Below are 14361 nucleotides of genomic sequence, written 5' to 3' on the forward strand. Positions count from 1 at the left end.
AGGATGAAGAACCCGGCACAAATTAATGCTGATGATGGTCTTAGCTGAGGCTTTAGGCTAAGACATCAGGGAGGTCAAGGATACGGTCATGATTTAAGGAGTGCATTGGGTTCAAGGATGGAGAACCCGGCACAAATTAATGCTGATTGTCTTAGCTGTGGTGTTAGGCTATGGCATCAGGGAGGTCAAGGATACAGTCATGATTTAAGGAGTGTGTTGGGTTCAGGGATGGAGAACCCGGCACAGATTAATGCTGTAGGTCTTAGCTGTGGTGTTAGGCTGAGACATCAGGCAGGTTGAGGACACGGCCATGATTTAAGGACTGCTTTGGGTTCAAGGACGGAGAACACAAATGGTTTCAAGATTTTAGGACGAGTGGTTTCTTGGTTTTGTTTGGAGCAACTCTTATAAGGAAGGTTGGAGAAGTGAGCACTGGAGGTTGAGGGACTATTTTTCAACATCATCTGGGTCTGGTGGCAGTTCATCACCTCAACTTAGGAAATGATGTCGCGGATCAAGTATAGTGTTATATTAAATCAATTCCTTAGTATTCTTGACAAGGTCAAGAGTTCAGACAAACATAAGTTATCCTATAGGGTAGCTAAGACTTGTTATCAAGGATTATCCACCTTTTTATTTACATGGGATGGAGAGAGAAATTTATAGAATCCTTTCCTTGTCGAGAAGACTATGATAAACTTCTTTCATATATGTAATTTTAGTAAGGAAAGTAAAACATCATGTGAAAAGATAGGATATCTTGAAATTTATTGCCATAGAAATAAAAACACTGATTAAAGGAATGAAACTCAAACAACTACTAGTGATAGGACGTATTTGTGAAATTTGTAAGGTGTCATAATCGGTGCTCGCGGTGATTTCAGTCAAAGGAAATAGTAAGTCCAATGTACTTAGGATATGTTTAGGAAAGTGAACGATAGAGGGCGTGAAGGGCAATTGAACGCAAAACTGACGCGTACAAATATATACCGTGGTGCAAGTTGTTACTAGACGTCACTATTACCATTTACCACTGCAAACTGGTTGGCTGGGTGTAAGTATTTCGCTAGATGTCGCTGTACCATCTGCAAACTAGCGAAAGGCGTTCTACGTATGGTTAGTTGTATTTAATTGGCTGTGATTTCTTGGAGAGATGGGTGTTGATAAATAATAATAAATAAATAAATAAATATTATAGGACATTCTTACACAGATCACACAGTGGTTGAAAAATTGCATTTGATCTTTTAATGTGCTAATGTTCTGAATAGTGTTCGCGCCTGGAGGCTTTTACACATGATGATTGTAATTTGGTTGTATTAGGCTCGGATTCTGTGTGAAAAATAAACCTAATTAAAAGTCCCGTCATAAATATGTGACATTCCATGTCAAAAGGGTGCACATGCTTTGTGTGTTATAAGGAACCTTAATAATAGATGGCGATGCATTCGAATATCTTGATAAGTTGATAACTCTGTCATACTATTCAATTTTCATATTTAGATTGTCGCGCTGACAATGTTGTGTTACATTTCAAACAATTCATTAATATCATGGCATGATCAATTAGTCATTTGTAGGGTTCCGTATTTCAATTTATTGTGTGATGCATTTTCATTGGATAAAGCAGTTATTTGTTCGGGGATCCAATTCTAAATTTTTGGGCCAACGGTATAATATGTCCTTTTGGTAGATTTGGTCAGTCTGAAGTTGGATGTTTTTGCCACGCCCCTATTCCTGTTCCTTAAGCGTCTCAAGTTGACGACTCTGTGTGGAAATATGTCAATGTGGGTTCTTACGAGCTTTAAAATGTTAAAATATATTGCGATGGTAATGTCATGGTTCATAATGATATATAAATAGTTGTCGAGCTGGCAAACCGGAGGGCGAGTTGGCTATTATTCTTATAGCTCGCTTCTGCAACACGAGGACACCATGCCGGTCAGCGACGACGCTTCTGAAATTCTAGACTAGTTTGGCACAGAATGGAAAAGGACAAAATAACTACTTCGTACTGCTGCTGCAGAATTATGCTGGACTCCTAGACACCCCTAGAGTATGTAGAGGACCATAGAGGACTACATCTACCTGAGGACACTTTAATTTCATTTAAACAAGACGAAAAAGAAATTGAAAGAAGAGTAAATCGAACATGGAACAAGTATTGGTCATTAAAGGAAATTTCAAAGGTAAAAATGTCTACAAAACAAAAATGAAGACTAAAGCAATGGAAATTTGCCTATTTATTACCCTGCCTTATATATGCATGCCAAACCTGGCCCACTAGGAGAGAAACATTTAGGAGAATAAAAGCATGTCAGGGAGGAGTTCAAGGAGGCTACCTAGGACTGAGACTGGAAGATGGAGTAAAAAAATAAACGTTCGAAAGAGGACCGGGGCAAATGAGCAGTTAAGCAGGTATTACGCTTTAAATGGAGATAGGCCGGACACGCAAGGAACCGAGGACGGACACTGGCCAAATGTGGTAAGCGAGTGGCTAACCCAGGGAAAGAGAAGAAGTGGAAAACCACTCATAAGATGGAGCGACGGCATAAAAAATAGTAGGCTACAGCTGGTCAGAAGTAGCAAAAGGAAGAGAATGCTGGAAAGCATTGGAGGAGGCTTTACCGTTCAGGGTGGTCCTTATGAAGATGATGAAGATAAAAAAAAACATAACTGTAAATATTTATCAAGAAAATAAAAGCTTATATTATATTATTATATGTTTGTGCTTGAGGAAGAACAAGGACAGTATTTTGGGTGCGAAACAGATTCCTGCTAACTTAGTGCGTGCATACTAATTCAATTTGGGTGTCCCATTTTAGCAATTGGTCGAGGGTAACGCTCAAAATTTGGCAGAGGTGACGTGCGGAAGGATTGTGTTGTTCATGGTAACTACTGGCGGTCTCCTTCCTAGGTTAAAGTGGAGAACCTGAGTTATTGATACATTTAAGGGCGAGCCCATTAACGAAACCAATGTACTAGGAGTTTATGTACGTCACGGGTGATTGACGTCTTGAAGCTATCGTTGTTCGGAGCAGTTAGTATGTCGTCAGCAAAAACATACATTTGTATTAGAAAGCATAGATTGGGCCATGGACGAGCCCTAGGGGATCCCAATATCTACAGAACCACAGTCAGATTTTACCGCACCACTATTTATTACAACGGATTGCTGTCTTTCCTATAAGAAATCGGCCATGAACTTTAAAACAGAGGCACCTGGACCGTGGTGCTCAAACTTTTTGATTAGGACGTTGTGATCGCAAAGGTCAAAAGCATTCGTCATGTCGCAAACGACAATGGTTACATGTAAATGGTTCTCTTTAATAATTGAGACACATGAGCGATTTCGTCGATAGGCAAATTGTTTTGTGTGTATTAATTGAAACTTTTCTAAAAAGTTATGCGGCCGATTACTCACTCCCGCTTTTAAAACTTTGGACATAGTGGGAATTATACTTATTGGCCTAGGTATAGTTCCTCAACTCATCTTTCTGACTTTTGCCTTTATAAACGGGAACGACTGTTACATTTTTAAGTATGATGGGTAAATACCTACTTTAATAATAAAAAAATGTTAGTTAACTGAACTATGCCTAGGTAGTCCAACTTTGAGCATTAGCAACATAGTTGAGGTATCATATACATATATACCACAGGTGTTTTTCTTGTAACAATATTTGTCGCTATATGATTTTATACAACTCATCAAAGGTAAACCGAGACCGATAACTTAACGGAAACGGGACTTGAGGTGCACGAATGTGTAAGAGGTACTTCATTAGTCAGTTCCGGGCGAGCGATAGGTGCATTTGCAGCAGATAAAAAAAAAATTGATATCTTAGCTAACCGGTTCCGCGATGTGTATTGTTCGTCCCGGCTATCTTTTAACGAGTCCAGATTGCATTGTCGCTTGCTGGAGACGCGTGTCGTGACGGTGTTTACGATTTGCCAGAGAGTGTTTAGTTGATAACCACTACTTTGTAACGTTTTAGCGTAGTATTCGCGTTGTGCGATGTGCGTGTGATAGAGATTGTTTAAATTATTAATATTTTGATTGTGATATAATTAGTTTCAATATCTCATTACTATGCGGGTGTTTTTGAGCGATTTCAATTAACTGGACGAGAAGTTTTTTTTTATTTTATTATTAAGTCGTTTGTGACCCACGGATAGTTATATTTCTTGTGTGTTTGTACAAGACTGTATGGAAAACAGATACTGGCAACGTTATTTGAAATATAATGGATGTTAAATGTGTGATTTGAGCATTTTGTTAGATTTTTGGCCAATCAACTGAATAAAGATGTTTTTTTTATATACTCTATGACAGTAGTTACGCTATACATGTTAAGTTTATTGGATTAAATTTCTTGTTGTGTTTCGGATTAAATTATTATTCCATACGACTATCGGTTTTGTTATATCTTATGATCTATTTTTGTTTGTTAATGTAAAATTGAATGACAATGTTGACCTGGTATGCCTATAGGTGCAAAATTTAATAAGTAGGTACAAATTCATTGTTTTTTTTTTTATCGCTGATCTCTAAGCATATTATCTAATTGATAGTTGATACTCGTAGTTCCAGTCGTGACACTGAGAAATGCTCAAGGCGAAGGGACTCGCTTAACAACGAGGATGGCCGATGTACTTATTGCACTCTTCCTGTTACTGTTGTATAGTCGTATTATTATTGTCTGAAAAATGGAGCCTTTGATTTTTTTTTATTGTTATTATTGATGTTATTGATAAGTTTGCTATTGTCAAAACTCGTAAATTTTATTGTATAGTTGTGTTATCATTAACAAGCATGTCAACACCTGGAGGATTAGGTATGTTACCATTACCGTTGTATCAGACGAATGATTATTGTCTGAAACATGCAGCTTTTGATTTATTTGTTGTTAATTTATGTTTTTGAATAGTTTTCTATTGTTGAAACTCGTAACTTTTATTGAAGTTATGTTATCATTACAAGCAATGTTCAATGATATGTTATCATTACCACTGTTGATCTCTAAACTAGTAGGCATAGGAAGTAGGTTTGTGTTATGTCAACAACCTAGGGATCGGTTGCACCAATCCGTCTGTTAACGAATTAAACGTTTGTAATATTTTTGTATGGTAATGTCCGTAGACTTCTGCTGCGAGACGTTGATGTGCCTGCTAGCTGTTGTCTGCGGGTGATGCAACTGGTCCTAAGCGAAGGGCCTCGCTTACACAGGAAGGCCGAGCTGTTAGCTTTCGACATTGAGTTCATAATTTTCATTGATTTTATATGTATACTGGCCTTTATCAAATTATCGGTAGATATAAACGTGCCTGAATAAGATTGGCCCTTTTAAAAAAATAAAACATTAGGCGGGAACCGCATAAATCTTGACAGATGTCACCGTGAAAAAAAGATATAATCGGCATTATGGAAAAACTAGAAAAAGCAACCGTATAACCAAGCTGTGATAATTTTAGGAATTTGTGTATTGTATTGTTAATATCGACTGTGATTGTAACCCAAACTGTTCAGTATGAGATTGGCATTGTAATAAAACAACGAGCAAGGAGAAGTTCTTTCATTTAAGACCAGAACATAGCCTTCAAAAAGTATTTTATAGAGAACCCTCTTTGGGTAAAGGACTCCTCCAGATTTAGCCAGTTTTGCCTGTTCTTCGCTTTCTGTGACCACTTTTTTCCAGATGTAGCCACTATTTCGTCGAGACATTTTTCTTTTATTTTATCTTTATTCCTTGTCCGTTTAATTTACTCACTTATTACCTACTTTATTATTTTGTATACGCTTCGAAAGATCTCGTCGCGGAAGGTTAAACACCAATACAACCAAATTCAAATTATAACCTCTAACATTTATGGTTAACTGTCAAAAAATTTGTTTACTACACTTGTTAAGAATTAGAAATATTGAAACAGGCAATTGAGGTTACAATGTGTTACCATTTCTATTGAACATCATTTCCGATTTTCCGTAAACGATGTCACATGTCGTCCATACTGAAAGTTCAATACGGCCCGGCGTTCCGGAAATGGCCCCTGTCCACACCTCGGCGGCCTAGCCGAATGACAATCGTTGACGCTCGACGCCGATCGAAACGCAATCAAGCTCTGTCGCGCCAATACGGAACAGCGATAAAGATAGCTGAGCATTTCTTTTTTTTTTTTGCCAATATTTTTTTTTTATTGTTTTAGGGAATTTTAGGTCAATTGTACTCAGAATCACGAGTACTTTCAATCTCAGTGGGTGACAAAAAGTGTCCCAGAATTTCCATACATTTTTGTTACTTTCCTCTTTTGTTACCCCATACAAAATGTACGGAAAATGGTAACAAAATAAGAAAAAAATCGTATGGGACAATTTTTTTAACTACTAGGATTGAAAAGGCTAGTAATTCTGAGTAGAAATTGCATTTTTTTTTTTTTTTCAAAAATATCACACTTCATAAAAGTGGCAAAAAAAAAAGAAATGCTCAGCTACGAGATCGATGTTATAGTGCGCATTTGTCTATTTGGCTACGTACCCGGTAACGCTATAGATCTTATAATGTGACATGAAAACATTTTGCTGGGTTTGAATTCAGGAGGGCGATTTTTGAATCTCGCATACGGGATTTTGTCACTAAAATACCGGTAGAAAACGGTGACTTGCTTATTATTTTCAGTAAAAATTTTCTGAATTCGAACGCGTGAGACTTTAAAATCGGCCCGCAGGTCAAGAAATTTACTTGTTTATTTATCATGGATTCCATATTTTTTGTTCCTGTAGGTGTTTAATGTTTATCGTCGCCCAGACCCCAGATCAATGTCAAGATCTGCTTAGTTTGTGTTAGTGTCCCAAAAATATTTGTTAACTTGGTAGGTGTACGAGATCCTCCAAAGATTCCAGAATATTATTCTCAGAACAATATCTTGTGCACCCTGGTTTCCCCGAAATAAAGAAATACATGATTACCTTCATATACCAACCATTAAAGAGGAAGTAAATAGCTTCTCAAAGAAATACAAGGAAATACTCACAAACCATGAGAATGAACTTGCTAGAGACCTACTAAATGAAAACAGTAACAACACAAGACTCAAAAGGTGGAAGATCTTGGAACTAGACCAGAGAGAATAACGCCCCCCTCTCTCCACATAAAAGAATGGTGGTTAATGGACCACCACCGGGAAATAGTACATTACGATACAAGTGCGTAAAAAAGGAAGCTTCCTTTTCGCACGTGTATCGTACGACGTTTTTAAGTACAGATGAGCCTCCGAAGTTTCGACCTGCCATATAATGAACCACTTCTCGAACTAGTGCGTAAAAAAGCGACCATCTGTACTGAAAATGTTATTAATAGTACCATACAATCTGATTATGGCTATGGAAAGCCGATGGCAGATGAAACTTAAAAAAATAAACTTGGTAGGTGACCCACTTTAATCTTTACCTAACTTTAGCAACAGGATTCATCATCCTCCTTATCCCGGCATTATCCCGGCATTTGCCACAGCTCATGAGAGCCTGGGGTCCGCTTTTCTAAGTATTATTAGCCTTTTTAACATCATAAATAAAGAGCTTTTAAAAGAAAAATATGGTATATTAATTTTGCTATTCACCTTATACGAAGAGAGTATTCTTTCTGAACACCGTTCACCACCCACAATTTTCTGAAAATGCTCAACTACAGCCCCAGAAATGTAGTCAAGTTAAAAATGTAAGCTTTTCACATACTAAAACATACGATAACCTCGTGGACATAAAGTGGGGCAGCAAAATATTCGCGGCGCGTGGCTAAAATGCCAGTCCCGGCGTGTATCGATAATATGTCGATTATATCCCGGCTTGGTATTTGGCGCATCGACGAAATTGGCCTCGTTCAAATAACAGAGTTATGTATTTATGTAGTTGTTGGCAGCAGGATGTATTATGGACAATGATAAAATGAATTAAGAAAACAAAGACAAGTTAGGTATTTGCTAGAGACTGCACTGCTACTGACAGTAGGCTCCAATCATTCGGTGCCGTCAAATGCTGCCACATTGTTCACCCTGCCTAACATTGCCTGGCTCTGAAATAGTAGTTTTAAACAAAACAGGCTACGTCGCTGACTGGCACAAACGCTCACGAAACGCTCGTAGATATCTATCTCTATGCCCTTGCGTATTGGCGTGACAGAGCCAGACTACCTTTCGCAGCGTTTCGTTTTCGTTTCGCGTCGGAGAAATGCCATTCAGCTATGGGGCCAGGTGTCTAAATCTAATTCTTGAGATGCCTATAAATGGCTTTTCGGCAAAGAATCACTATTTTTCGAGTCAGTCAATAATGTTAAGCAGGGTAGGCAAAGTTGCAGCGTTTCCCGCAAGACAGGACTATGCTACCACAAGAAAATTTGGGCTTTTTAATCTTGCTGTCATTCTCTTTCTTTTCCACGGGTTTTGATAAAGTTTGGTGGATACAGTAGACAGAGTTCTACCGAATTTGCTAACTGACGTTGTTCATTCTGATCAGAATAAAATCTAAATAATGATAGACATTTCCAGCTTAGCGGCAATATTTATAAAAGTCCGATAAGTAATCAAAATCGATCAAAAATATTTTGTTAACCTCTAGTCCCTTAAATGTAACGATTAACTTATTCAAAAATTCTGATTACAGCTCAAAATCCCTGCGAAGCGCCAGCAACATGTTCGTGATCAACCTGGCGATCTTCGACCTGATGATGATGCTGGAGATGCCATTACTCATCATCAACTCCTTCTACCAACGCACAGTTGGTTACCAAATGGGTTGCGACATTTATGCCGCACTAGGGTCCCTATCTGGCATAGGGGGCGCTATTACGAATGCTGTCATCGCGTTCGATAGATACAAGTAAGTACATATATTATACTTTGTCTTTCACTAATTGTCTGTCGCCTGCTTTCTATACCTACTCTTCAGTTATCATCTCGCTCCTCGGTGCATCACGTAATTCGTCTACTCATCTGCTATCTTAATAAAAAAAAACATGTTTTTTTCCTGTATATCCTAAAACGATTTAAGGACTTTGAAACACATTTGTAGCAAGTATCAAATAGCAAGTTACCTCTAATTAACTATGAATATAAATAAATATTTGGGACATCTTACACAGATCAACTTAGCCCCAAACTAAGCAAAGCTTGTACTATGGGTACTAAGCGACGATATACATACTTAAATAGATAAATACGTACTTCATCGTTATTGCAAACATTATCGCAAACATCGTTATTGGGAGCTCTAAGCTGATATCGCGACTGGACCTTGGTACTTTGCCACCACTAATCTTCAACGGAGTTTTAATTCCTTTCTCTGGTCACGTGAAAAATCTAGGCATTATTATGGACAGTACATTTTCCTGGGTACCCCAGCTTAGTGAAATTAGCAGGAAGGTGTTTGGATCAGTGGCTTCCCTGAGGAGACTTCGCAACTTTCTTCCTATCCCCACAAAAATTGCGCTTACTCAGGCGTTGCTCCTTCCAATCTTGGATTACGCTGATGTTTCCTATCTTGATCTATCCGAAGAGCAACTCAATAAGCTGGATCGTATTCAGAACGTCTGTATACGTTTCATTTTTGGTTTGCGCAAATTCGATCATGTGTCTAGCTTTCGATCGCAGCTGAAGTGGCTCCCCATTCGTCGCAGACGTAACCTTCATATAGTTTCTCTCCTTTATAATATACTGTTTAACCCTTCAACTCCTCGCTATCTCAAAGACCGCTTTAGTTTTGTTCAATCTATCAGATCTTCCCGAAATTATCTTCTTAAAGTCCCGTCATCTTCTTCTAAATTCTTCAACGATTCCTTTACTTTCCAGGCAGTTCGGTTGTGGAACTCATTACCTATTGACATAAGGCATGCTAAGTCTCTTCACATTTTTAAAAGTCAAGTAAAAGAGCATTATTTATCTATTCCATAATACAATATTTATTGATGGTCCTGTTTCATTTTCCTTTATCGCTATTGGCCGCATTGTTTTTGATCTATGTACATTCCTAGCTGTGTTGTTATAGTATTTATATATGTACGGTATATTTAGGTTTATTTTAATTCCTATTTATGTATGTTTATTAGTATTAAGATTATTTGACGTTTTCTATCACTCACTGCATCACCTACTCAAATCAGTTGTTTTTTGTGTCTTGTCTCCACTACCCAAAGGTTGTCTGGAAGAGATCGCTCTTTAGCGATAAGACCGCCTGTTGTCTACCATAGTTAATTAAAGTTATGTGATGTAATCTTGTTATATTGGTGAACAATAAAGAATATTTGTATTGTATTGTATTGTATTGTACTTATATACATAGAAAACATCCATGACTCAGGAACACATATCTGTGCTCATCACACAAATAAATGCCCTTACCGGGATTCGAACCCAGGACCGCCGCTCAGCAGGCAGGGTCACTACCGACCGAGCCAGACCGGTCGTCAAAATATCTAATTTAACTATGAATATTTATCAACCTTGTCTATTCGGTTGCCCTTATCCCAGTCATTTAGGGTCGGCGCAGTATATTCCTTCCATACCTCTCTATAACCTGTCATCTCATCATTCACTTAATTTATCTGTCTTGTCCTCCAGAACGATATCCTGCCCACTGGACGGGCGCATCAACAAAGTGCAAGCGTCCTTGCTCATCATGTTCACGTGGTTCTGGGCGACACCCTTCACAGTGCTACCCTGGGTCCAAGTCTGGGGAAAATATGTGCCAGGTAAACCATTACCTACTTCTTCAAATTCGCTTGGGTCTTGACTAAGTCCTTTACAATCCTACCCTGGGTTAAAGAGTCAAGGCAATATGTCCGGGTATGTTATCTTTTTAACGATATCCTGCCCACTAAGGAACACTACGGTAAGCCATTTGTGTTCCATAATGCATGCACAGCCATTGCTGGCAAAAATATTTTAGACGATGACATGATAACAGTCGTGAAGATCGCCTTAAAGCTCGCTTTACATGGTGTCTGAAAGATATGATGATCATATGAGACCTATTCATCATACGAAATCATATTTTCCTCATAATAAAAACACTTACACTAAAAACACATAACCAATTATGGAAAATATGACAAGTCCTCGCCGTTATGTAAGGTGCCCTGAAGGCTGGCCGCTTTGCCCCGCTGGATAGCAATGCAGATACGCTGAGCGAAATACAAATTGGCCGGCCCTCTAGTCACCAGAAGCATCTATGAGGCACTAGGCCTCCACGGTCCCATTTTTTTATTTTCCTCTAAGTATTTTGAAGGTTCTTCAATTCTAAAGGCGGCTACAAAATCACAATAGCTATACACCCTTTAGAACAACAGATTGTGTATACTTGATACTTTAATTCCAACTTCCAGCCAATTCTGTTGTTTGTAATTATCGAACAATCAAGTTAAACAATAACAACTTTCTGAGATAACCAGGCGCTAGTACATTATTAAAATTGTTCAGAAGCTGATCATTTTACCAAACTTATGAAAGGAATATTTTAATAAATGCGAATATAAAGATTGACATTATTTTTACCGGATTTCAAGTACTTAATTTTCAACTTCTGCTTAGCAGAAACGTCTGCAATCGATGCCACTAGGCTTAGCATAAATTTAATAGTGGAAAATGTCTGCATTGGGTGAGACTTGAACTCACGGCCTCTGGATCGATACTCCAGCGCTCTGCCAACTGAGCAGACTACTTAATTTTCCTTCAAAATTGAGACAAAATAGGTAGGTATGCGTAAACAAGAAAATATTGATCAATAAACCGTTTATATTACTCTTATGCTCCTTGTACCTCTATATAACAAACTAAGCATAAAAGCATAAAACTTAATAGATGGCTTATTTTATTTACCAGTAGGTAATGCTTCGCGATTTCTGTGAAAAACTTGTGCGCGCTGGGATCCCAAGGATTATCAGCATGGTCACTCCCTCTCCCAGCTGAAAGTGCCGCCCACCCCCTGTAGGTTACCTCACAGTTACCGCCTGTCAAAAACGCGAACAGTCGACCTGTCATATTTCACTCATACAAGCATGGTACGCGTTCACCTACACGAGCTTAGACGGTGTGCTAGGAACGTGCCTCTTTCGTATATTTGATCGCCAGTGTCCGAGGTGTACCTAGTTATACTAGTAGTTTCAACGCCAAACGGTACAAAATGGTAAGGTACAGCGGGGCACATCTCGACTGGGGGGGCAAATATAACTGGTCCATTTTTTTCATGTTTTACAATGTTTCCAATATTAAATAGAGTGTCCACCGGTTATATATGGTAGGCGTGTTCAGGGGATAATTGGATACATGTAGAACTCAATATCATAGTGTAATAATGGAAAAAATGGATTAGTTTACAACTGGCCCCCCAGTCGAGATTTGGCCCGCTGTACATTGCTCCTTGCTGAGTCTCTTGTTTTTAATATTATGTTTCAAAATTTAACCATGTTTAGGTTCACAAATTATGATTTTTTTTTTATTTAATTTTAAATATTATAAGGACATTCTTACACAGATAGACTGAGGCCCACGGTAAGCTCAAGAAGGCTTGTGTTGTGGGTACTCAGACAACGATATATATAATATATAAATACTTATATACATAGAAGAACATCCATGACTCAGGAACATATATCTGTGCTCATCACACAAATGAATGCCCTTACCGGGATTCGAACCCGGGACCGCGGCGCAGCAGGCAGGGTCACTACCGACTGCGCCAGACCGGTCGTATGATTATGATAAATAAATTCAGAACAGGGTTGCCAACCGTACGAGGTTCCTCGTACAAATACGAGATTTATGGTCTTACGTACGAGGTGCGAGGATACTATTAACCTCGTACAAATATGTACGTGATTTTGATAATATGGCCAATTGGATATATATTATTAGCATTTTGCATCTTTTTACACCATTTACGCGATGATTGTCTATGGCAGCTATCGCTTCAACATCCACACCGCACCGCACCTTGGAAAGTTTTCACGAAAGTGAGAGCGAGAAAGTGTTATTTTTTTATCGCTATCACTTACGTGAAAAAAATCCACAGACGCGGTGCGGTGCGATCATTTCTTAGGTACTTTACGGAGTGGTCCCGATAGTATGCTTAATTTTGTTTTAAACACGTTTTCGATGCATAATAATAATATTTTTTATATGTACGAGGTTTGAAAGTCTAAATACGAGAATTTTAGCTGAAACGTACGAGGAAGTTTTGCTTTACGGTTGGCAACCCTGATTCAGAATTACCTTCTGTGCGACATAAAGAACTACATAATTTTAGGTTTCCATTCCAACGGACCAAGTTCGCTGACCTGTCAGCGCATCCTCATTCCGTCAACAATATTTTGCACCCACAATCTATTTGTTCAAAATACTCCTATCAGCCCTAAGACTACAGAGAATAACGATTCCTAACACGTTAAAAATAAGCATGATTTTCGTGTGAAAGTAAAGGTGCTGGTACGAGGTTGTCAAAGTATTTGGATAATTTGAAACATGAGTGCAAATTGTTAGTATCCGTTCGTACATTGTCTTGCCTAACCTTGTAAATGACGCTAATTTTATACTGTGTGCATTTTAGTGCAGGATGAGTTAAACAACAAGCAAATTCCCTTGAATTATCCTTAATTAAAATTACATTGGAATCATCAACGCTCGTTTAAATGTCGCTTTTCGGTGAAGGAAAACATCGCAAGGAAACCGGACCTTCATTCTCTATAGATCCAACCCGTAGATCCAATTTGGATCTAATGAGAATTTTTTTATTCGTTAGATCCAATTTTGGATCGACGGATCCAATGAGAATTTTTTTTACCAATAGATCCAATGGATCTACTGAGAGTTTCTTATTGTATTACAAGATCCAATTTTGATTCACTTTACTGTATTATTAATATAAATATAAAATTGTGTATCCCGTCAATTCTAATTTAATTAAAATTAATATTTTAGCGTATGGTGACATAACTCAATAATCCTTCGGGATGCAACCTGGGTCCCTTTACGCCAAATCTTGGGATTAGTTGTCAAAGCGGATCCCCAGGCTCCCATGAGCCGTCGCAAATGCCGGGATAACGCAAGGAGGATATTGATGACAATACTTACAAATACTCTTCGTATAGAATATAGTGGTGGAAATAAGAACCTGCCTGCCCTAAATTTAACACCTTCAATATTCCTCCGGTTAAAGTCAACTGTTACTTTATATAGGTATATTTGCTAATGTCCTAATGTTCGCCATTTCTCTTACAGTACCTCATTTAGAATACGATTTCAACACATGAAAATTACATCATAAACGGGTTGGTTCACCGAGTCATATAAATAAGTCTAAATATCATGACAGTACAA

At 38.2% G+C, this 14361-nt stretch overlaps 1 protein-coding gene across 1 annotated transcript in view; it reads left to right on the forward strand.

The window, feature by feature from the left end:
• Positions 1-14361, forward strand: part of LOC125231936 (opsin-3) — an 87960-nt gene that overhangs the window by 30114 nt on the left and 43485 nt on the right. Inside the window, exons 3-4 of the mRNA XM_048137545.1 lie at positions 8657-8872; positions 10609-10739. Coding sequence (XP_047993502.1) covers positions 8657-8872; positions 10609-10739 — 347 coding nt within the window. The remainder of the gene's footprint in view (positions 1-8656; positions 8873-10608; positions 10740-14361) is intronic.

This window comes from Leguminivora glycinivorella, chromosome 12, assembly GCF_023078275.1.
Source record: "Leguminivora glycinivorella isolate SPB_JAAS2020 chromosome 12, LegGlyc_1.1, whole genome shotgun sequence".
NCBI lineage: Eukaryota > Metazoa > Arthropoda > Insecta > Lepidoptera > Tortricidae > Leguminivora > Leguminivora glycinivorella.